This window comes from Hylobates moloch, unplaced genomic scaffold, assembly GCF_009828535.3.
Source record: "Hylobates moloch isolate HMO894 unplaced genomic scaffold, HMol_V3 SCAFFOLD_19, whole genome shotgun sequence".
NCBI classification, from domain to species: Eukaryota; Metazoa; Chordata; class Mammalia; order Primates; family Hylobatidae; genus Hylobates; species Hylobates moloch.
Window position 1 is genome coordinate 35,958,879 of NW_026652294.1, and position 22,230 is coordinate 35,981,108.

The 22,230-nt window shown below is 58.7% G+C and overlaps 3 protein-coding genes across 14 annotated transcripts in view; 2 read left to right on the top strand and 1 right to left on the bottom strand.

Annotated features, from left to right (window-relative positions):
• MINK1 (misshapen like kinase 1) overlaps nt 1-15,421 on the top strand; it is a 65,738-nt gene extending 50,317 nt beyond the window's left edge. The window contains exons 5-34 of one of the 11 annotated variants that reach the window (XM_032139356.2): nt 1,694-1,804; nt 2,246-2,336; nt 2,817-2,947; nt 3,244-3,298; nt 3,453-3,531; nt 3,784-3,959; nt 4,444-4,513; nt 4,917-5,127; nt 7,008-7,124; nt 7,587-7,673; nt 7,882-8,100; nt 8,316-8,489; nt 8,827-9,087; nt 9,507-9,592; nt 9,756-9,866; nt 10,010-10,122; nt 10,336-10,424; nt 10,631-10,654; nt 10,779-10,942; nt 11,311-11,416; nt 11,497-11,634; nt 11,848-11,956; nt 12,388-12,555; nt 12,663-12,806; nt 13,019-13,153; nt 13,344-13,444; nt 13,534-13,683; nt 13,770-13,929; nt 14,016-14,155; nt 14,544-15,421. In XM_032139356.2, the coding sequence (XP_031995247.1) occupies nt 1,694-1,804; nt 2,246-2,336; nt 2,817-2,947; nt 3,244-3,298; nt 3,453-3,531; nt 3,784-3,959; nt 4,444-4,513; nt 4,917-5,127; nt 7,008-7,124; nt 7,587-7,673; nt 7,882-8,100; nt 8,316-8,489; nt 8,827-9,087; nt 9,507-9,592; nt 9,756-9,866; nt 10,010-10,122; nt 10,336-10,424; nt 10,631-10,654; nt 10,779-10,942; nt 11,311-11,416; nt 11,497-11,634; nt 11,848-11,956; nt 12,388-12,555; nt 12,663-12,806; nt 13,019-13,153; nt 13,344-13,444; nt 13,534-13,683; nt 13,770-13,929; nt 14,016-14,155; nt 14,544-14,627 (3,804 nt within the window). In that variant the 3' untranslated portion in view covers nt 14,628-15,421. The remainder of the gene's footprint in view (nt 1-1,693; nt 1,805-2,245; nt 2,337-2,816; nt 2,948-3,243; nt 3,299-3,452; nt 3,532-3,783; nt 3,960-4,443; nt 4,514-4,916; nt 5,128-7,007; nt 7,125-7,586; nt 7,674-7,881; nt 8,101-8,315; nt 8,490-8,826; nt 9,088-9,506; nt 9,593-9,755; nt 9,867-10,009; nt 10,123-10,335; nt 10,425-10,630; nt 10,655-10,778; nt 10,943-11,310; nt 11,417-11,496; nt 11,635-11,847; nt 11,957-12,387; nt 12,556-12,662; nt 12,807-13,018; nt 13,154-13,343; nt 13,445-13,533; nt 13,684-13,769; nt 13,930-14,015; nt 14,156-14,543) is intronic. The other 10 variants (XM_032139357.2, XM_032139360.2, XM_032139361.2 and 7 more) reach the window with 10 other exon arrangements.
• Nucleotides 15,422-15,956: 535 nt separating this feature from the next.
• CHRNE (cholinergic receptor nicotinic epsilon subunit) lies at nt 15,957-20,407 on the bottom strand. Its single transcript, XM_058431147.1, has 12 exons — nt 20,362-20,407; nt 19,967-20,109; nt 19,796-19,840; nt 19,563-19,672; nt 19,278-19,433; nt 18,885-18,985; nt 18,347-18,547; nt 18,150-18,264; nt 16,802-16,916; nt 16,532-16,718; nt 16,341-16,447; nt 15,957-16,231 (listed from the first exon to the last, which is right to left on the bottom strand). The coding sequence occupies exons 1-12, from the start codon at nt 20,405-20,407 to the stop codon at nt 16,076-16,078; spliced, it is 1,482 nt and encodes a 493-aa protein (XP_058287130.1). The 3' UTR covers nt 15,957-16,075.
• CUNH17orf107 (chromosome unknown C17orf107 homolog) lies at nt 16,914-18,046 on the top strand. Of its 2 annotated transcripts, XM_032139372.2 has the most exons (4): nt 17,005-17,166; nt 17,274-17,483; nt 17,573-17,842; nt 17,923-18,046. In XM_032139372.2, the coding sequence occupies exons 1-4, from the start codon at nt 17,101-17,103 to the stop codon at nt 18,019-18,021; spliced, it is 645 nt and encodes a 214-aa protein (XP_031995263.1). In that variant the 5' UTR covers nt 17,005-17,100; the 3' UTR covers nt 18,022-18,046. The 2 variants fall into 2 exon arrangements, with proteins under 2 accessions (XP_031995264.1, XP_031995263.1); XM_032139373.2 differs by having other exon boundaries at nt 16,914-17,166; nt 17,573-18,046.
• Nucleotides 20,408-22,230: the final 1,823 nt, after the last annotated feature.

Consider the following 22,230-nt stretch of genomic DNA (forward strand, 5'->3'; position numbering starts at 1 on the left):
CAGCTGCTGTCCCTGGGAGGTGCAGACCCAGAGCCCTCCTCATCTCCTGGCCTTGTTACTCTTTGTGCTGGAGGAGTTTCTCTCAGGGTCTTCCCAGGTTCCCTGCTGCAGCTGTTGAGGTAGACCCTATGCACTCTTTCTGTCTCTAGCAGACCTGGAGAATCACTGATTCTTAGCCCCTTTTCTGCTTCTAAGTCAGGGACTGGCAAACTTTTTCTGTGAAGGACCAGATAGTAAATATTTCAGGTTTTGCGGGTCATATTTGCTGTCCCAGCTGCACAATTCTGTTGTTGTACCACGAAAGCAGCAATAGTCAGTACGTAAACAAATGAGCGTGGCTATACCCCCAGCACCTTCACTGAGGTCACTCACATTTCAATGTTTTTTCACTTTCACATGTTATAAAATAGGATTCCTTTTTTTGTTTTTTTCCCGCAACCATTTAAAAATGTAAAAACCAGTCCAGACGCAATGGCTCAAGCCTGTAATCCCAGCACTTTGGGAGGCTGAAGTGGGTGGATCACCTGAGGTCAGGAGTTCAAGACCAGCCTGGCCAACACGGTGACACCCCGTCTCTACTGAAAATACAAAAATTAGCTGGGCGTGGTGGCACGCGCCTGTAATCCCAGCTACTTGGGAGGTTGAGGCAGGAGAATCACTTGAACCTGGGAGGCGGAGGTTGCAGTGAGCTGAGATCGCGCCACTGCACTCCACCACTCCACTCTGGACGACAGAGTAAGACCCTGTCTCAAAAAAAAAAAAAAAAAAAGTAAAAACCATTCTTGACTTGCTGACCATATAGAAGCCAGCCTTGGGCCAGCCCTGATCCAAAGCAGAAGTTCTTTTTTTTTTTTTTTTTTTGAGACAGAGTCTCGCTCTGTCGCTCAGGATGGAGTGCAGTGACGCGATCTCGGCTCACTGCAACCTCTGCCTCCCGGGTTCAAGTGATTCTCCTGCCTCAGCGTCCTGAGTAGCTGGGATTACAGGTGCCCACCACCACGCCCGGCTACTTTTTTGTATTTTTTGGTTTTTTTTTATTTTTTATTTTTTTAGTAGAGACGGGGTTTCACCGTGTTATCCAGGATGGTATTGAACTCCTGACCTCGTGATCCACCCGCCTCAGCCTCCCAAAGTGTTGAGATTACAGGCGTGAGCCACCGTGCCCAGCCTGTAAAGCAGGCTAAAGTTCTTAACTGCTTTAGGGTTTGGAATCCCAATGAGAATCTGATGAGAGTACTAGACCCTTCCTCAAGGAAAATGCATATACCTGCATCATTTTGTCTACAGTTTCAGGGATTCCTTGGACTCCTACCCTAAACCCAGCCCCACCCTGCCAGTTCTTTTCCATCTGTATTCCTTCTCCTATCTCTCTTTTTTTTTTTTTGAGATGGAGTCTTGCTCACCATGTTGGCCAGGCTGGTCTTGAACTCCAGGTGATCCGCCTGCCTCAGCCTCCCAAAGTGCTGGGATTACAGGCATGAGCCACCGCACCCAGCCTTTTTCCCTCTCTCTCTTGACTTCAGGAAGTCCTGTGGCCTTTGTGAGGCTTCTGTGGTCCTTGCTCTCTAGCTCATACCAGTTCTAACCCCAAGGTCTCTTATCTTCCTCCAGGAGTCTAGCAGGGGACTGGGGCAGGGGTGGGAGGGCTTGTCTGACTGATACTTTTCCTTTCGGTACCTTCCTGGGATCCTAGCTGGTGATGGAGTTCTGTGGTGCTGGTTCAGTGACTGACCTGGTAAAGAACACGAAAGGCAACGCCCTGAAGGAGGACTGTATCGCCTATATCTGCAGGGAGATCCTCAGGGTGAGCTCAAGGCCCCTCCCCTTGTCTTCTCCTCCTCTGCTACCTTGGCTTGAGCTTCTCCATGAGCAAAGATCCTCCCTGCGCTGGGAGGAGACATAAGTGCCCTCTTTAGGGAGCAGCAGGCCTGATGCGGGTGGGATGTGGAAGCAGGGTCCCCACCTTGGGAAGTCTCAGGCTGTTGGAGGAGACAAGCTCCTGCTTCCAAGCTCTGCCGCTTCTCCACCTGTAACCCTGCAACTGCTGGGAATTCACCTGGAGCCACCACTCTGAGGAAGCTCTCCAGGACAGCTCAGCTTGCTTGGGCTCCTGGTGGAGAGGGTCTGCTCCTTCAGCCCAACCCTGTCCAGACTGATTGCTCCTTGTCCCCTCAACTCACTCCCCACTTACTCTTTCCCACCCCATCCAACACCATGGCTGATTTTCCCTGCTCTCATGTCCCAGGGTCTGGCCCATCTCCATGCCCACAAGGTGATCCATCGAGACATCAAGGGGCAGAATGTGCTGCTGACAGAGAATGCTGAGGTCAAGCTAGGTGCGCCGGCTCCTTCTGAGGCTGACGAGGCTGTTTCACCTCCAGAACAGAGAATGACGGGCCCCTTTTTCCCTCTGGTGGCTCAGGCCCAACTCCCTCCCTATTGGGGAGGCTCACTCCCTCCCATTTCCCCTCTCCCCCTGGAATACCCTGCCTCCTGCTGAAAATCCCTCAGGAAGCTCTTCACCTGTCACCTGTTATGGGCCAGGTGCTCTGCAGGTTGCTCTGGGGAAATGGGATCTGATGACCCTCCTGCCTGGGATGCTGTCCGTGATCCTTTTACCTGGATTTTTCTCTAAGATGTAGGAAGATGGAATCGGGTTCTTCAGGATGTTGGTGGGGTAAAGGAGGGTGCTGGGGTGTCTGGGTCAGGCCAGGACCACAGCTGGCTCAGGCAAGTCCTGTGTGTGCACGCAGGGATGTGAGGCAAGGGAGCAGAGGTGACTCCCCATGCTGACCCCTCCCTCTGTGTCTTCACAGTGGATTTTGGGGTGAGTGCTCAGCTGGACCGCACCGTGGGCAGACGGAACACTTTCATTGGGACTCCCTACTGGATGGCTCCAGAGGTCATCGCCTGTGATGAGAACCCCGATGCCACCTACGATTACAGGGTATGGAGTGGAAAGTTGGGAGCATAGGGGCTGCCAAGGGCAGGAAGCAATATGGGGACCATGGGGCCTGAACAGGCTGGGGACAGAGGAAGGTCGGATGATGTTAGCAGTGAGGGGTTGGGGAGCATCTTATGACAAGGCAAGTGTGGGTGGGAAGATGCGATGGGTTGGAGGGCACTGCTGCAGGAAGGGGTGTGGCCCAGGAAGGGTCCTGAGAGGCCAGGATGGTGGGTGAAGACAGGTTGCAGGGCCGAGTTGTCAGGAATATTCACTTGTTCCTTCTCTCCCGTCTACAGAGTGACATTTGGTCTCTAGGAATCACAGCCATCGAGATGGCAGAGGGAGCGCCCCGTAAGTTCTGAGTCTGCCGGGAGTAGGAGGGGAGGGAAAGGAAGGGCCCAGAGAGTGGCTGTAGGGAGGAGGTGGGTCCTGGGATCCTGCCAAGGAAGGGTCCTATAGCTCCCAGTGCAGTGAAAGGGACTGAGGGTGTCTCTTCTGTGTCCAGCTCTGTGTGACATGCACCCCATGCGAGCCCTCTTCCTCATTCCTCGGAACCCTCCGCCCAGGCTCAAGTCCAAGAAGTGGTAGGTCTCTGAGAGTGTGGGCTCTGGGAAGGAAGGTCCCTGGACAAGGCCATCCCCACCTTCATGCCCTCTGTGCTCAGGCTTGGATCTCACCAGAGAAGAGATTTTGGGGGGCAGAGGGCAGTGACTGGTGTTGGGATATGAAGACAGGAGGGATGTCAAGGTGGCTTGTAGATGAACGATCCACCGTCTTCCTCCTGCACCCATCCCTTCTGAGGGGACCCTCCCAGTGTGAGCCACCACTGTTTCCAGGTCTAAGAAGTTCATTGACTTCATTGACACATGTCTCATCAAGACTTACCTGAGCCGCCCACCCACGGAGCAGCTACTGAAGTTTCCCTTCATCCGGGACCAGCCCACGGAGCGGCAGGTCCGCATCCAGCTTAAGGACCACATTGACCGATCCCGGAAGAAGCGGGGTGAGAAAGGTCAGTGGGCAGGCTGGAGGGGCAGGTACTAGGGGACACTCCAGCCTGGCTCCTCTCTGCCAGCCCTGCTCGCTCCTGGCTCCCCTCCCTGCTCCCTTCCTTGGCCCCAGCTCTCCCTGTCCAAGGAGATCGTTCTCAAACTTGCAACCGCCGAGGGATTTTCTCTCCTTTCCCTCCCAATCTGAGTCAGCCTTCCAAAAGAGGACCGGCCTTTCACATCCTTACAAAAACTCCATGCTAAGCACATGCGTGTGCGAGCACAAGCACAGGCTCTGCCACACCTCAGCTGCCCTGGGACCAGTCCCGGTCCCTGTCCAGGCCCACACCTGAGACCCACTGTCCTCCCATTGCCCCCAGGAAGTGGGTGGGGCCCCTCATGCTTGCCCACCCAGAGAGACCTTCTGGTTATCCCCACCCGAGGTTTCCCTGGCCCACGGCGGGTCTGGGGCACTGGGTGAGATAACTGCAGTGGCCTCCCCTGCAGAGGAGACAGAATATGAGTACAGTGGCAGCGAGGAGGAAGACGACAGCCATGGAGAGGAGGGAGAGCCAAGGTAGGCCTGGCAGGCGGAGTGGGGGTTGGGGGCGGGTCATTGCTGAGTTGGGGGACTACGGTGGTGCTTGGCTTTGGGGACTCTCGGCCTGGGGGTGGTGGGCACAGAGAGGTAGAGACTCCTAGAAACCAAATTCCTGAGTGCTAAGAAGTGGAACGAATGACTGAGCAAGAGCTGGGGAGAGAGCAGTTCCGGGGTGAATGTGGGGCGCAGCAGTAATAGGAAAGGAGAACAGGACTGAAGACCGGGCAGAAGGGGACGGTAAGTCTCCTGACCACCTGGGAGTGTCCAGAGGCAGAGGCTTTGATCCAGTTAAAGCACCCACTCAGGCGGGCCCACGGGGTTGAGAGTGGGATCCAACAGGGTTCTGACCCCAACGCTTCTTTGTGCCACCCCTGCCCAGCTCCATCATGAACGTGCCTGGAGAGTCGACGCTACGCCGGGAGTTTCTCCGGCTCCAGCAGGAAAATAAGAGCAACTCAGAGGCTTTAAAACAGCAGCAGCAGCTGCAGCAGCAGCAGCAGCGAGACCCCGAGGCACACATCAAACACCTGCTGCACCAGCGGCAGCGGCGCATAGAGGAGCAGAAGGAGGAGCGGCGCCGCGTGGAGGAGGTGGGCTGTCTCCGAAGGGCCCAGGCCTGGCACGGCCTCCTGCTGACCTGCCCCTGGGTCCATTAGGGTCTCGGAGAACAGGTTTTAAAATGCCTTAAATGAATGGCATTTCTGTTGAAACAATTACATGATTTCAAATTTCATGATGAGCTGGACTTAACAAAAAATGTAATCCCATCACTTTGGGAGGCTGAGGTGGGTAGATCACCTGAGGTCAGGAGTTTGAGACCAGCCTGGCCAACATGGTGAAACCTCATCTCTACTAATAATACAAAAATTAGCCAGGCATGGTGGCTCATGCCTGTAACCCCAGCTACTCCGGAGGCTGAGGCAGGAGAATTGCTTGAACCCGGGAGGCGGAGGTTGCAGTGAGCAGACATCACACCACTGCACTCCAGCCTGGGTGACAGAGTGAGACTCCGTCTCTAATAATAATAATAATAATAATAATAAGCAATAACCCGCAGCACCCACACTGTCCACCTGCTACCCCCAAAGCAGGCCCTCTCATAATTTGCAAGGAAACCTGCTACAGAAGAGCCTTGTGCAGTTTTGAAAATATAGGCCAGGCGCTGTGGCTCACGCCTGTAATCCCAGCACTTTGAGAGGCTGAGGCAGGTGGATCATGAAGTCAGGAGTTCGAGACCAGCCTGTCTAATATGGTGAAACCCCATCTCTACTAAAAATACAAAAAATTAGCCGGGCGTGGTGGTGCACGCGCCTGTAGTTCCAGCTACTCAGGAGGCTGAGGCAGGAGAATCGCTTGAACCTGGGAGGTGGAGGTTGTAGTGAGCCGAGATCACGCCACTGCACTCCAGCCTTGGGAATAGAGCAAGGCTCCATCTCAAAAAAATAAAAAAATAAAATAAATATAGCGTTCAGATAGCATAGTAACAAAGTCCTATCTTTTTTTTTTTTTTTTTTTTTGAGATGGGGTTTTGCTCTTGTTGCCCAGGCTGGCGAGTGCAATGGTGCGTTCTGGGCTCACCGCAAAATCTCCGTCTCCCAGGTTCAAGCGATTCTCCTGCCTCAGCCTCCCGAGGAGCTGGGATTACAGGAATGCGCCACCATGCCCGGCTAATTTTGTATTTTTTCAGTAGAGACAGGGTTTCTGCATGTTGGTCAGGCTGGTCTTGAACTCCGACCTCAGGTGATCCACCTGCCTCGGCCTCCCAAAGTGCTGGGATTACAGGTGTGAGCTACCATGCCAGGCCACAAAGTCCTATCTAACAAGGAGTTACCTGGAGAAGGTGTGCCGGCAACTTCATTGCAGAAGTAGGCACAAGTTCCCTCAAGTGTAAGGGTCCCTTAGGGCTTGTGCTTTTGTTGTTGTTGTTGGTAGTGGTGGTGGTGGTGGTAGACTTTGTGGAAACCACCACAGAAATACCGTGAAAGTAAAGTACCACTTGGACATCGGCGCTTGTCAAGGAGTGGGCCAGGTCCCTCTTTTCTGTGCTTTCTGTGCACGGGCCCCTGGTGCCTGCCCTCTTGTGGCCAAAGGCTATCACTACGATCCGCTCTATATGGACTTCAGGCGAAGGTCGATTTTAGGCTAGGAGTGCTGGGGAGGCTTGTTTTGAGTTCGGGTTTTGTTTGTTGTTTGGTGCGGTGTGGGGAGTGGAAGGTGTTGTCTAGCTAAGCCCACCACACAGGCAGCAGTCAGTCTCACAGCCTCTCTCATCACAGCTACCGGCTGTTTACCCGAGCCCAGCCCTGCGGGCCCTTGGGTGGGGATGGGTATAGTTGCAGAAACAAGCGGAAGCCGGTCTCTCTCACCACCCTCCGTGGTGAGCAAGGAGAGCTCCCCTCCCTGTCCATGGAGGGACAGTGCTGACCCGATGTCCGATGTGGTTCTTAAGACCACCTGGCCCTCCCCACAGCAACAGCGGCGGGAGCGGGAGCAGCGGAAGCTGCAGGAGAAGGAGCAGCAGCGGCGGCTGGAGGACATGCAGGCTCTGCGGCGGGAGGAGGAGCGGCGGCAGGCAGAGCGCGAGCAGGTAGAGCGCCGCACCCACATCCCTGCCCTCCCGCCCTCCTGCTCCTGCTGCCTGCCGCCCCTGCTCCCCGTGCCCTTCCCCCTTCTCTCCCCCACCCCCAGATTCCTCCTATCTTTTCTAGCTTCACTCTTTCTCTCTGTTTTCTCCCACCCTTCAACCCCAACCCTGGCCCCCTCCCTCCTCCTTCCCTGCCTCATTCCCATCTCTTTACCCCATCCCTGACTCTCCCCGGCCCCGTCCTCATCCCCCCTCATTCCCTGTGCCCTCTTCTTCCCCATCTTTGCCACATGGCCCCCCTGGGGCTCATGCCATCCCCTCCCCTGCCTCTCTCTTACTCTTCCCCTGCACCCCTCCTCCTCCTCCTGCGGATCCCTTCCTCCTTCTCCAACTCGCTGCTGCTGCCCTCCTCTGCCTCTTCCTCCTTCCGTCCCTCTGCCCCCCACCCCACACCCCGTCCCCCAGGAATATATTCGTCACAGGCTAGAGGAGGAGCAGCGACAGCTCGAGATCCTTCAGCAACAGCTGCTCCAGGAACAGGCCCTGCTGCTGGTAACGGGTCCCTCAGCGTCCTCTGGGAAGATGCTCTTCAGAGCTTCTTTGCTGGAACGGGATGGGAACACTTCAAGGGAAGGGATTCACCCAGGACATCAAGGGAATACATCTCCTCTCTAGGCAGTTGGAGAAAAGAGAGGGCATGCCTGCTCTAACTCCCAGGGCCACACCCTGCTGAGCCCTCTCTCCCTACCCTTGGGCCCAGGAATACAAGCGGAAGCAGCTGGAGGAGCAGCGGCAGTCAGAGCGTCTCCAGAGGCAGCTGCAGCAGGAGCATGCCTACCTCAAGTCCCTGCAGCAGCAGCAACAGCAGCAGCAGCTTCAGAAACAGCAGCAGCAGCAGCTCCTGCCCGGGGACAGGAAGCCCCTGTACCATTATGGTCGGGGCATGAATCCCACTGACAAACCAGCCTGGGCCCGAGAGGTACTCACTGCCTCCTTTGCCCCCTGAGAGTCCAGTCCCACTGCCTGAGGCCTGGAGAGCCACAAGAAGTAGTTGTTCACAGTAGCAGGCACCGAGCAGGGCAAAGGAGCACACAGCACAGAGCATAGGGCGGGAGTGGTTACGGCAGGTGGGACCCTCAGTTTTGAGAACAGGGAGGCAAGAGCTGGCCTGCTTGACATCCCTTCACATCACAGGTAGAAGAGAGAACAAGGATGAACAAGCAGCAGAACTCTCCCTTGGCCAAGAGCAAGCCAGGCAGCACGGGGCCTGAGCCCCCCATCCCCCAGGCCTCCCCCGGGCCCCCAGGACCCCTCTCCCAGACTCCTCCTATGCAGAGGCCGGTGGAGCCCCAGGAGGGACCGCACAAGGTGAGTCTCTCCCTACTTCTGTCTTAATGAAGACACAAGGAGCTTTGCTCAGAGCACAGGTACACAAACACGCGTGCACACACACACACACACACACACACACACACCTGCTCAGCCCTGAGCCAGGATTACAGAGCACAGGCTTTGTGGACAGAGACACTCACCTGCTTCTTGCTGCCTGTGTCTGTCCTGACTTAGCTGTTCTCAGGCTCAAGGAACCCCTTGTCCTTCAATGGAGAAAGGGGCAACTAAAGTCCCTTCCCACCCCAGGCCCCGATTCGCAGGTGGGGATGTGCCATGGAGCAGGCAGCCCACCCTCCCTGGTCTCTCCCTGCAGAGCCTGGTGGCACACCGGGTCCCACTGAAGCCATATGCAGCACCTGTACCCCGATCCCAGTCCCTGCAGGACCAGCCCACCCGAAACCTGGCTGCCTTCCCAGCCTCCCATGACCCCGACCCTGCCATCCCCGCACCCACTGCCACGCCCAGTGCCCGAGGAGCTGTCATCCGCCAGAATTCAGACCCCACCTCTGAAGGACCTGGCCCCAGCCCGAACCCCCCAGCCTGGGTCCGCCCAGATAACGAGGCCCCACCCAAGGTAAGGACAGCCCTGCGGGCCCAGGGAAAAGCAGAGAGCTAGTCTCGAGGAGAAGGAGGGCAGTGAAGGGGCGGGCCACATGGAGGAAGAGTGCAGGGCGGGAAGCGAGAGAAAGCTAGGGCGCTGCCCTGCCGGGGTCAGCCGTCCAGCGGAGGAGGCAACGTGGAGGGGTGGCATCGATCCCCGTGGGGAGCGTGGGAACGGAGAAACGCCCAGGGTGTTTTGGGGACGCTGAGGAGCAGACTTTGCGAGTTAGAACCACAGCTCCACCATCTCCCAGCTTCATAACCCTGGACGTATTCACTAACTTCCCTGAACCTCAGTTTTCTCATCCATCAAAGTGGGGGAACTCACCTCTCAGAGGTGAGGCTTAAACGTCTGAGAAGTGCCCGTCGCAGCACGTGGACTTCTCTCCACAGGTGCCTCAGAGGACCTCATCTATCGCCACTGCCCTTAACACCAGTGGGGCCGGAGGGTCCCGGCCAGCCCAGGCAATCCGTGCCAGGTAATGCCTGGGTAGGGCAACGCCTGGGTGAGGTCTGAGGGCAGCCTAGGGAGTAGGGGGGCACAGGGACTTTACCAGCCTACCTGCCTAGGGGTGGGCAAGCCCCAGCCCCATCACCTCAGCACCCCCCCGCCCCTTCGGCACCCCTGTGCTCCCTTCACAGACCTCGCAGCAACTCCGCCTGGCAAATCTATCTGCAAAGGCGGGCAGAGCGGGGCACCCCAAAGCCTCCAGGGCCCCCTGCTCAGCCCCCTGGCCCGCCCAACGCCTCTAGGTAATAGAGTTGTCCCCCGACTCACTCCCACCTCTCACTTCTGCCACCTGCTTCCCTGGTGATGGCTCCCTCTGCAGTGCAGCTCAGCACCCCAGAGAGGGGAGCACCCTGCCTCCCTGACCCTGACTCTGCACCCCCAACAGTAACCCCGACCTCAGGAGGAGCGACCCTGGCTGGGAACGCTCGGACAGCGTCCTTCCAGCCTCTCACGGGCACCTCCCCCAGGCTGGCTCACTGGAGCGGAACCGCGTGGGAGGTATGTGAGACAGGGCTGGGCAGCCTGCTCTGGGCCTGGAGTCTTATCACGATGGACCCTGCCTTTGGTGGCTTTGGACTGGGACACCCACAGGGACAGGGAGGACCTGCGTGGGTATGGAACTTGGGGCTGAGTTCTGGGGCTCAGGGTGTGGGCTTGAGGCCATCCCTTGTCCAGGCATCAGTGACCTTCTTCTTCCACCCTGCTGTCCAGCCTCCTCCAAACTGGACAGCTCCCCAGTGCTCTCCCCTGGGAATAAAGCCAAGCCCGATGACCACCGCTCACGGCCAGGCCGGCCCGCAGTGAGTCACCTGGTGGCAGGCATGGCCTGCCTCATCCTGGTTTGGGGCTTAGCCCCAGGGAGCTGGGTGTCAGAGGTGGGGTCTCTGCTGATCTACTGAGAAGGGCTGTGGGGATGGAGGGACTGGTGCTTCTCATGGTACTAACCTTTTCTAACCTCTCTCCTAACCTCTCTCCTGGCTCTTTCTTCCCCTGCGGCCCCTCCCAGAGCTATAAGCGAGCAATTGGTGAGGTTAGTGAGATGGGCCTGCTTGTGGGAGCCCCTCCTGTCGCCCTGCTGGGGTGTCCCGGCACCGTTTGTCTACCTCCACCCAGGCCCAGCTTCTCCCTGCCCCTCACATGGCTCCTCCCTGCAGGACTTCGTGTTGCTGAAAGAGCGGACCCTGGACGAGGCCCCTCGGCCTCCCAAGAAGGCCATGGACTACTCATCGTCCAGCGAGGAGGTGGAAAGCAGTGAGGAGGACGAGGAGGAAGGCGAAGGCGGGCCATCAGAGGGGAGCAGAGACACCCCTGGGGGCCGGTACGACATTGGGAGTGGGGCCCTCCCACTCCAAGGTACAGGGAGGGAGGGGAAGTGGCAGTGGGGGAGAGGTGGGGCTTTGGGGCAAGTCTGAGGGAGAGCGGCTCCCTTCGCTAGAGAGTGGGTTGAGGGTGCAGGTTCCTGTCTCTCTCCCGCTGCCCTGTGTGTTGTGGGGTGGCCTCTTCAAGTGCCTGTCTGCCCCTTGCCAGCCTGCCCTGTGGGCCATGCAGGGAAGCACCTCACGGTGGAGCAGGTTGTGTTTTGAATAGAGACAAAAGCCTGGGCTCTGGCAGCCATCTGCTGCCTTTGGCACTTCTGTGGCCACGGGCAGGACCTGGAGGGGGCCCCACCTTCCTCCTCTCTCACAGCAGCGATGGGGATACAGACAGCGTCAGCACCATGGTGGTCCATGACGTCGAGGAGATCACCGGGACCCAGCCCCCATACGGGGGCGGCACCATGGTGGTCCAGCGCGTGAGTGAGCCTCTGCTCCCTCCCCTGTACCTGTGTGTGCCCTTCCCAGCCCCACGCCAACCCTGCCCTCTGTCCTGTAGACCCCTGAAGAGGAGCGGAACCTGCTACATGCTGACAGCAATGGGTATACAAACCTGCCTGACGTGGTCCAGCCCAGCCACTCACCCACCGAGAACAGCAAAGGCCAAAGCCCGCCCTCGAAGGATGGGAGCGGTGACGTAAGTGGGTCAGAGGCAGGTCCGCTGGGAGAGAAGAGCCCTGGCGATGGGCAGGAGGTCCGGGTGCTGGGTCATGGCGGAGGATGGGGCGGAGCACTGGGAGCTGGACAGCGGGGGTGTCAGTTGGGGAGCTGGAGCCTGGGGAACAGCAGCAGGGGCAGGGCCGCAGCTGGACTTGCACTTGTTTGCCTGACTGCTGCCCCCCTACCACAGTACCAGTCTCGTGGGCTGGTAAAGGCCCCTGGCAAGAGCTCGTTCACGATGTTTGTGGATCTAGGGATCTACCAGCCTGGAGGCAGTGGGGACAGCATCCCCATCACAGGTGAGGACAGGAGGACAGACCTGCTGTGAGGCTGGGGTCCAGGGGCAGCCTGGAGGGGAGCACGGTGGTCTTGAGATGCAGCCTCACAAAGCATAGCCACAGGACCTCTCCCTTGGGCCCTAGCACCTGCCTGGGCACAGAGGCAAGGAAGGGCCTCTGCGACCCCTCCACAGGACAGGAAATGCTCAGAGTTGCCAGGGGACCTGGGCAAAGACTCAAAGCTAACAAGTGACAGAAATGGGACTTGAGCCAGGCCTTTTGACTCCAAGTCCAGCACTCTATCCCCCTCTCCCGTGCACCTCCTCTCCTCCTGTCTTTCTCCTCCTTTCTGCGTATTATGAGGTGCCAAGACCTGATATAGGGGATAGAGGTAAAAAGAGATGGGGTGAGAAGCTGCAGCCCCTCCTCCCGCCTCCTCCTCCTTCTGGCAGCCCTGGTGGGTGGAGAGGGCACTCGGCTCGACCAGCTGCAGTACGACGTGAGGAAGGGCTCTGTGGTCAACGTGAACCCCACCAACACCCGGGCCCACAGTGAGACCCCTGAGATCCGGAAGTACAAGAAGCGATTCAACTCCGAGATCCTCTGTGCAGCCCTTTGGGGTAAGCCGGGGCAGGAACAGCTGAGGAGGCTCTGGCATGGCTCTCACGCTCCTGGTTAGGTGAGGGCCTGGCTGAGCCTCTGACCTGCCCAAGGGCTCCTGTTGCAGGGGTCAACCTGCTAGTGGGCACGGAGAACGGGCTGATGTTGCTGGACCGAAGTGGGCAGGGCAAGGTGTATGGACTCATCGGGCGGCGACGCTTCCAGCAGATGGATGTGCTGGAGGGGCTCAACCTGCTCATCACCATCTCAGGTACAGGTGTGGTGAGTGGGGGAGGGAGGAGGGGCTCAGCTCCTTGGCGCTGTCACCGTCTTCTGCCTGGGAGGAGGGCAGCCTTGGTCCAGGCACTGGAAGGTGGGGCCACACTTTCTCACCCCTTGTGGTATGCTGACAGAGGAGGCCAGGGCAGTGGCAGTCGGGCCTCAGATGAGCATGTGGGGTGTGTATGTCTGTCCATCCCTCAGGGAAAAGGAACAAGCTGCGGGTGTATTACCTGTCCTGGCTCCGCAACAAGATTCTGCACAATGACCCAGAAGTGGAGAAGAAGCAGGGCTGGACCACCGTGGGGGACATGGAGGGCTGCGGGCACTACCGTGTCGGTGAGGATGTCACAACAGAGTGGCCAGCACATACTTGTTCATGAAAAGAAATGGATCTGGGTCTAATGGCTGAGAAAGCCTGGGAGCCAGGGACTTGGGGCCTGGGTGGGGCAGTATAGTGACAGACCACAGGGAGGTGCCGTGGCCCAAGAAGGGAAGTCTCAGCATCCCTCTTCTCTCCCGCCCCCAGTGAAATACGAGCGGATTAAGTTCCTGGTCATCGCCCTCAAGAGCTCCGTGGAGGTGTATGCCTGGGCCCCCAAACCCTACCACAAATTCATGGCCTTCAAGGTAATCCCAGCCTCCGTCCCTAACACCATCTGGAGTCCCAGCGCCTCTCCCCGTGCCCCTGAGCCCTCCTCTCCTCCGGTTCTCCGCAGTCCTTTGCTGACCTCCCTCACCGCCCTCTGCTGGTCGACCTGACAGTAGAGGAGGGGCAGCGGCTTAAGGTCATCTATGGCTCCAGTGCTGGCTTCCATGCTGTGGATGTCGACTCGGGGAACAGCTATGACATCTACATCCCTGTGCACGTGAGCTTGGCGGGGCTGCTGGGGGAGTGGGATGGCCCAGTCTGGGCACCAGACACGGAGACTCTAGCCCACCTCCTTCTCCCCAGATCCAGAGCCAGATCACGCCCCATGCCATCATCTTCCTCCCCAACACCGACGGCATGGAGATGCTGCTGTGCTACGAGGACGAGGGTGTCTACGTCAACACGTACGGGCGGATCATTAAGGATGTGGTGCTGCAGTGGGGAGAGATGCCTACTTCTGTGGGTAAGTGAGCTGCCGCCCTCCCGGCCACATGCCCCTGAGGTGGCCCCGGGGTGCAGCCTGCTCAGCCCGTCACCTGTTCCCCACAGCCTACATCTGCTCCAACCAGATAATGGGCTGGGGCGAGAAAGCCATTGAGATCCGCTCTGTGGAGACGGGCCACCTCGACGGGGTCTTCATGCACAAACGAGCTCAGAGGCTCAAGTTCCTGTGTGAGCGGAATGACAAGGTGGGAGGCTCCTTCCCTCTGAAAGCCCTGCCGTCCCGGCTGCCATGACTCTAGGTCCCTGGGCAGAGGATGGTGGTGGCGGCTTCCTGAAAGCGGGCCCCTCTGGGAGCTGGGAGGGCAGTCAGCCACTACCACTGCCCTGTGCTCCCTTCAGCTTCTGAGGACTTTCCAGCTGGCACCCAGGGGGCTGGTGGTGCACCCTCTCCCCTAACATCCCAGCCTTTCCTCCGGGTGAGGGGCACTGTGAGTCTCCTCCTGTACTCTCTCTCCCTCACCTCTTCTGCCACCCCTTCTTCCCATCTCCCCACTTCTTCCCCAATCCCAGTTAATTGAGACCCCCCGCCAGCCCAGCCCAGCCCTTGGTGACTTCTTCTCCTGCCCCACCCAGGTATTTTTTGCCTCAGTCCGCTCTGGGGGCAGCAGCCAAGTTTACTTCATGACTCTGAACCGTAACTGCATCATGAACTGGTGACGGGGCCCTGGGCTGGGGCTGTCCCACACTGGACCCAGCTCTCCCCCTGCAGCCAGGCTTCCCGGGCCGCCCCTCTTTCCCCTCCCTGGGCTTTTGCTTTTACTGGTTTGATTCACTGGAGCCTGCTGGGAACGTGACCTCTGACCCCTGATGCTTTCGTGATCACGTGACCATCCTCTTCCCCGACATGTCCTCTTCCCAAAACTGTGCCTGTCCCCAGCTTCTGGGGAGGGACACAGCTTCCCCTTCCCAGGAATTGAGTGGGCCTAGCCCCTCCCCCCTTTTCTCCATTTAAGAGGAGAGTGCTTGGGGCTTGAACCCCTTACCCCACTGCTGCTGACTGGGCAGGGCCCTGGACCCCTTTATTTGCACGTCAGGGGAGCCGGCTCCCCCCTTGAATGTACCAGACCCTGGGGGGGGTCACTGGGCCCTAGATTTTTGGGGGGTCACCAGCCACTCCAGGGGCAGGGACCATTTCTTCATTTTCTGAAAGCACTTTAATGATTCCCCTTCCCCCAAACTCCAGGGAATGGAGGGGGGACCCTGCCAGCCAAAACATTCCCCCCATTCCCAACCCCCATCTCCTCTTCTAGCCCGTGCCCTTCCCTGGTGGAGGGAGGGAGCAGGGAGCCCTCACTCTCCGCGCCCCTTGCTTGCATCTGTATATAGTGTGAGCAGCAAGTAACCCTTCTCCTCCCTCCCCCTCCCCACCCCTCCTCAATGTAGTGGCCTTGGATATCCTGTTTGTTAATAAAGACAATTCAACCAGCTCCCACCCTGCAGGCCGAATTTTCTTGCTTTCTGTCAGTCCTGTATACTAGGCGGAGAGAGCCTCCAGGGGTGGGGAAGAAAGGGGCAGGGTGGGCTGGGATCTGCAATGAGCGAGCCTCATGGGGTGGGATGGGCAGTGCTGGGCCAAGAAAACCTAGAAGAAATGACTGCGGGAGGGCCAGGGCAGCCTCAGCCCTAAACCTGTGGGCCTGAGGGCCACCAGCACTGAAGGTGTTTGGTTCCCACCCGCTCCAGCAGAGCCAGACCAGGGAAGAAGGGGGTTTCCTGGCTCCAGCCTCCCCCTGTGCAAGTCCTGCAAAGGGGTCTCCTGTTTGGCTATGAGAAGAATATATATAGCTCACAAGCTGGCAGCCACCAGAGTCCCGTGGGGCTGGGCCTGAGAAAGGCTGGGAGGTCAGCAAGGCTGAAGGGCAGTCCTTGCTTTCTGGAGGACTGGCACCTGAGAGCCTGTGTGAACCGTTTCCTCCTGCTGACCCCTGGCCTGTGGCCAGGCCTACACACGCCAAGGAGTGGGCACACACCATTCTTCTTGCGAAGTTCACAAAATGCAGATTGATCAGCAGTGGGAAGGGATCATAATGCCGTGGTGGCGGCAGCCTACTTTTTCAAAATCAATTTCCCACTGGAGATGGGTGGGAAATTGAAGTCGGTACGTGCTAAGGCTGGATACACGGTGGGTAGGGGAGATCAGGCACTCGGTTGAAGTAGGCCCCGAGGAAGATGAGGCTGGAGCCCACGCTGAAGAGCACCAGAGCGGCCCAGAAGCAGATGTTGTCAAGGGCACTCCCCATGCGCACCCAGTCGGACACTTCCTGGGGAAGGGTCAGCACAGTCAGTAAAGACGCAGCTGCAGGAGCCAGCGGCATGGGAGACAGTGGGGGGCCTCTGCCGCACTCCACCCGCCTCTGGCTCCTGTCTCACCTCGCCGGTGGCCTCCTGATCTCTCGTGCTCTCAGCCACGAAGTTCACGGCATCCACACAGCAGCGGACCTCGGGGGCGGCGGCACCCAGGCTCTGGCAGAAGGCAGCTGGCGGGGAAAACACCGGGGTGGGCCTTAGGAGCCTCCCCCGTGGCAGGCACGCCCCGCGGCCGGCCGGGCCACTGTGCTCACCCGTCCAGGCCCCGTGCCGGTGCCTCTGCCCCTCAAACACGAGCTCGCTCCGTGGCTTTTTCAGTATCAGCTCCTCCGCGCGGAGCAGTAAGCCCACCGACGACGCCCGCCTTGGGGGCGAGGCGGCCCGGGAGGCCTCGGGGGGCATCGGGGAGCCCAGGAGGCGCGGCAGCAGCTCCAGAAGAACCTGGGGCAGGGGCGGGGCTTAGAGGGCGGGGTTAGTATGAAGCCCCACCCCCACCCGGGCCGCACCGCCCTCTCCGCGCTTACGTGGCGCAGCCACGGGGACACGGCGTGGGTGGTGGGCGTCCGCAGGGACACGTTGAGCACGATGACGCAATTCATGACAATGAGCGTGGCGACCACCATGACGAAAATAAGGAACCTGAGGAGCCCGGAATGCGTGACATCACCGCTCCTCCTCCCAGCTACCGAAGGCGCCGTGCGCTCTCTGACCTCACAAACACGGCTTCTCCTGGCACGGGCTGGTTACGCCCTCCAGCTGCGCCCCCTACACGACAACAGACGCGTCCCCCAGCCCTTCTCCCGTCCTACCACTTGTGGCGGCCATGAAGGGGACCCCCAGCTCCCTGGACACCCTGATGTGGATCTACCACTTCCACAGCTCCACCGAGGTGAGGCTACGCCCGCCCAGGGCTGCACCTCGAGATCTTCTGGGTAGGTCTCCTGTGCCCCCCTGTGACCCCTGCCCTGCTACTCTACTGCTCTGCTCCTTCTCCAGGTGGCCCTCCAGCCCCCGCTTCTGTCTTCCCTGGAACTCTCCGTGGCCGCAGCCCATGAATATCTGGAGCAGAGATTCAGAGAGCTGAAGTCCCTGGAGCCACCGGAGCCAAAGATGCAGGGCATGCTGCCCGCCCCGAAGCCAACCCTGGGGCTGGTGTTAAGAGAAGCCGCAGCCAGCCTCGTGAGCTTCGGTGCCACCTTGTTAGAGGTGGGGTACTGGGGGGCTCAGGATACGCGGCGATCGAGCAGCGGGAACAAGGACCTCTACCTCCCCGCTAACCCGTGCCCCCAATGCAGATCTCAGCCCTGTGGCTGCAGCAGGAGGCGCGGCGACTAGACGGCAGTGCGGGCCCAGCCCCAGACGGCAGGAATCCGGGTGCAGCGCTGAGCCAGGTAGCCCAGGCCGCAGGGCAGGGGGCTCGGCAAGCTGGGGCTGTGATGGGCGCCGGCGCCCGGCTCCTAGTCCAGGGAGCGTGGCTATGCCTGTGTGGACGGGGTCTGCAGGAGTCTGCCTCATTCCTGCAACAGTGGCAACAGCAGCTAGGCCTCGGAACCCCCGGAGAACCGGTGAGCTCGGGACGCGGGGTGAGTTAGGAGCCAGAGGCGGCGGGGCTAGGGAGGCACTGAGCCGGACCGTCCCCCAACAGAGCTACTCAGGAGACCTCCAGGTGACGTCCAGCAGCAGTGAGGAGGACGGCGGACCAGGGAATCCATCCCCGTACCACCCCTACCCAGCGTCCGAATAAAGCCCAGGGCGGGGCGAGACAGCCAGAGCTTTTCCCGAGGTCTCTGGGTTTTGGCCACGCCCCCACTGACAACCTCCCCGGCCCCGCCCTTCACACTGGCCACGCCCCCGCGGGGGCTCCACTGTCACCTGCCCAGGAGCGGCACGCTCAGAGACGTCTCTGGGATTTTCTGGGCTATGAGGAACAAGAAGACAGTCTGGGCGAGTAGGACGTTGATGGAGACCGTGCATTTCTGGCCGCCGGCTGGAGGGAGAGCCGGTGAGAGCGGGCCCCGCCTCCCGGAAGCGAGCCCGGGTTTGGGGGTAGGTTCGGGGCCACTGCTTACCCTGCGCTGGCAGGAAGTAGGCGAGCAGCACCAGGCCCGAGATAAGCACACAGGGCACGATGATGTTAATGACGTAGAAGAGCGGCTTCCGGCGGATGATGAGCGAGTAGATGACGTCAGTCTCCCCTGGGCCGTCGGTGGCGCCACCGTGGTGGCGGCGGATCACCCCCGGGCAGAAGTCGATGGCCCACTCGCCGTTCTCTGCAGGACGGGGGCACGCACGGTCAGCTGGCTGTCGGAGCGGGGCGCCCGCCAAGCTGACAGCGGGCTGAAGAGGAGGCTGCGGCTGTCTGCACCAGGGTCATGGGCCGTCAGGATGGGGGCAATTCAGGCAGAAAAGGGCATTCTCGTTGAGGGTATGGAAAGCCAGAAGGCAGGACTAGAGTAACAATCGCGAATGATTTCAGGACAGGGGTAAGCTAAACCCAGTTGTGGAAGTCACCCTCCAGTGTCGTTGGTCCAGGGCAAGCCCACCCTGGAAGTCCCCTCTCTGGACCTCGTCTAGAAGCGGGTTTTTCTGAGCAGGCAGGGGCTTCACCAGTATAGGCCTCCGTGTCGATGTCGATCTTGTTAATGGTCTCGCCGTAGTCGTCTACGGCAAAGGTGAACTCCACCTCTTCAGCATTGTACGTCTGAGAGCTGCGGAGCCAAGGCCGGGAGTCCACCCCACAAGCTCTGACCTGGGCCCCGGCCTCAGGCCCAGCCCTGGAAGCTGGGATCTAGCGGGGCCGCAAGGCTTCACCCCTTCACCCAAGCCCAAGCTCCTCTGTTCCCACCTGTACCTCCGGCCGCGCTGGAGCGTCCCACCCGGTGCCTACGCCTGGCTCCGCCTCCAGCGCACAGCCCCGCCCCGAGGGCGGTGCTTCCCGGTTGGCCCCGCCCCATAAGGCCCCTCCCATAATCGTTCGGGCCTCGGAGTAACTCTTCCCACCGGAAAATAAGCGAACAGTTCTGCCAATCGAAGGGGAAGTAGGTGACCTCCACTGCGCAGACGCTGCGGTAGATGGCCGGAGGCAACCACTTCACGGAGCCGCCCTCGTAGACCAGCACGTTGGCGTCGTAGGCCACTCCGAACTGGCCATCAATACTGTGGGCTCGGGGAAACCGAGGTTTTTGCACAGATCTGCACCCTCTCGGAGTACCCCCTTCCCCAACCAAGTCCAGCCCGCACCCCAGGCCGGCTTCCCTCCAGCCTGGCGTCTGGCCCAGTTCTCACTTGTTTTCCAGCACAATCTCTGGCAGCCACACGAGTTCTGAAGGGACTCGCAGGGTTTCTATACCCCCAAAGTCGTCCTTGCTGTAGTTGAGTCGGTAATCCTGCCAGTCCTAAGGGGTGGGAGACGGAAGGCCGCGTGCCCTGCATCTCCCACCTGGCGCTGCCTGGGAGGGGTTTGGGGGAAAAGGGGTCCCCTGGACAAGACCTCACACCGTTCCCCAGATTTGACTCACGATTCCAATCCAGACGCTAGTGGTGAGAGTCTCCTCTTTTTCATTCTGCAGATGAGAGATGGGGGTGATTGAAGTGAGATTTCAGGGCCAGAAGTGAGCTTTAGGACAGGGCTCAGCGGTTGGGGCCAGAAGTGGGATTTTTGGCTTAAGATGAGGGTGGGGGTAACTTACCAGTGAGATGAGATTCGTCAGGGTGACCTTGAGGCTGATGGTGACAGTATCCTCAGGTTCCCGCACTGGCCGGCTTCCTGGATCATAGTTGTCGAAGAGATGGTGATAAAGACGCAGTTCCTCGTTCTTCCCCACACCCCTGCCTGCGATGGGGTCAAGAAGGAAGGGTCATTGGCAATGAAAAGGCTGGAGCACCTCTCCCCTCTGCCTCCCCTGGGTCCTCACAGGCCTCTGAGGCTGTGTATTATCAGTATCTGTCTCCTAAACCAACTATACTGTGCCTGGGAACCAAACACTGTGTCTCAGTCTCCATCTTGCTCTCTGTCTTTGCCTTCCCAGTCCCTTTACGTCAGTATCTGTGTGTGTCCAATTGCCCCTCCAGCCCCTATCCATACCGAGAAGCCCCAAGAGGAGCAGGACCCCAAGCAGAGCCCCTGCCATCCTGCTGCCTGGTTCTCAGGGTTATTCTGAGCTCTGGCAGGCTTGGAGGGGGCAGGCCAGGGTGCCTTGTGTGAGGGGGAGGAGGGTGTTAGTTCCGGGCTGTTAGGGGACTGTCACCTAATCCTCTACTCACCCCTGCTGCAGCTGGGGACATTTTGGCTGCTTCCAGAGGCAGCTGCCCCATCCTGTGTTTCCTGCCCCTGCCCCACCCCAGCCCAGCGTCCTTTGCCTGGTCTTTGGCCAGCTCCCCAGCCACAGATGTGAGCCTCTCCTGAGAGGCACCTGCAACCACAATCCTAGTAGCAGGGGGTGGGTGACAGTGCTTTCAGCAGGCACTGTTGTCCTTTGAGTAAGCTGCCCTGTGTAGGTGACCCTGCCTGATGAACACATCTGGGGATGTGACACACCCCTTGCCTCCCATTCTCACCCATGTGGAACACACACTATCACCACCCAAGTTCACAATGCCTTTCCTGCCAGCAGAATGGCAAAAAACAGTCTCCATAAAGACCTGATAAAGAGACAGGTGGTCACAGGGGATTAGCCCTGCGGTACAGAGATTCCATCTAGCAAAGGAGATCATGTAAAGGGCCCACCTCCTTCCACAACCTGATCGCCAGGTTTGCCCATGCCCAGCCCCTCTGGGTGTGAGCACCAGTGGGAGACTTGTTTCTCTTTGTCTATCCCTGCTGCCACCTTGTGGTCACAGATGATAGTACCGTCTTCCCCATCCTACTCTCCTAAATACACACACCTGATGACACCTTAATAGATCCTTTTGATGTTCCTTTTTTTTTTTTTTTTTTTGAGACCGAGTCTTGCTCTGGCGCCCAGGCTGGAGTGCAGTGGCGTGATCTCAGCTCACTGCAACCTCCGCCTCCTGGGTTCAAGCGATTCTCCTGCCTCAGCCTCTGGAGTAGCTGGGACTACAGGTGCATGCCACCACGCCTGGCTAATTTTTGTATTTTTTAGTAGAGATGGGGTTTCACCATGTTGGCCAGGATGGTCTCGATCTTCTGACCTCGTGATCCACCTGCCTCGGCCTCCCAAAGTGCTGGGATTATATGGGATTATAGGCGTGAGCCACCGCGCCCAGCCTCGATGTTCCTTTTTTTTTTTTTTTTTTGGCAGGGGGTGGGGGGACAGGATCTCACTCTGTCACCCAGACAGGAGTGCAGTGGCACCATCATAGTTCATTGCAGCCTCTCAAACTCCTGGGCTAAAGCGATCCTCCTGCCTCAGCTTCCCAAAGGGTTAGGATTACAGGTGTGAGCCACCATGCCCGGCCCCAGTGTTTCTTAAAGCCTTCTTGAACCATTCTAATCACCTGGAGAGGTACTTATTTTAAATTCAGATTCCTAGGCTCCATTCCCAGAGAATTATGATTTCGGGACTAGGGTGCCAGGAATCTGTATTTTTAGGAAACTGTCCAGGTGTTCCTCGTGAGGTAAGAGGGGCTGGCCTAAGCATATTTTCTGCTTACATCTCATTTCCTCACAGCAGTCCAGCAAAGCAACGATCACTGTCCTGAATATACGAAAGGGGATGCTAAGGTCGGGATCCAGGGTCACACAAGCAGATTGGCAATAATGCATGAGACTTATCAATCAACTCTATTGATCTCGTACACCTGTGTTTATTTTACCCTTCACAAAACACTTTCAGGTCCATCACTTTGGGGTCTCCTCCCCCCACCTATGAGGTAGGTCATAATCGCCTCCATGTTACAAGCGAGGACACACCAAAGAACAGGGTGTCCATGGGGCTCCTTGTCCATTTCCCACACATGCGTAAAGCCTGTTTCCACTGCTGCCTTATCACCC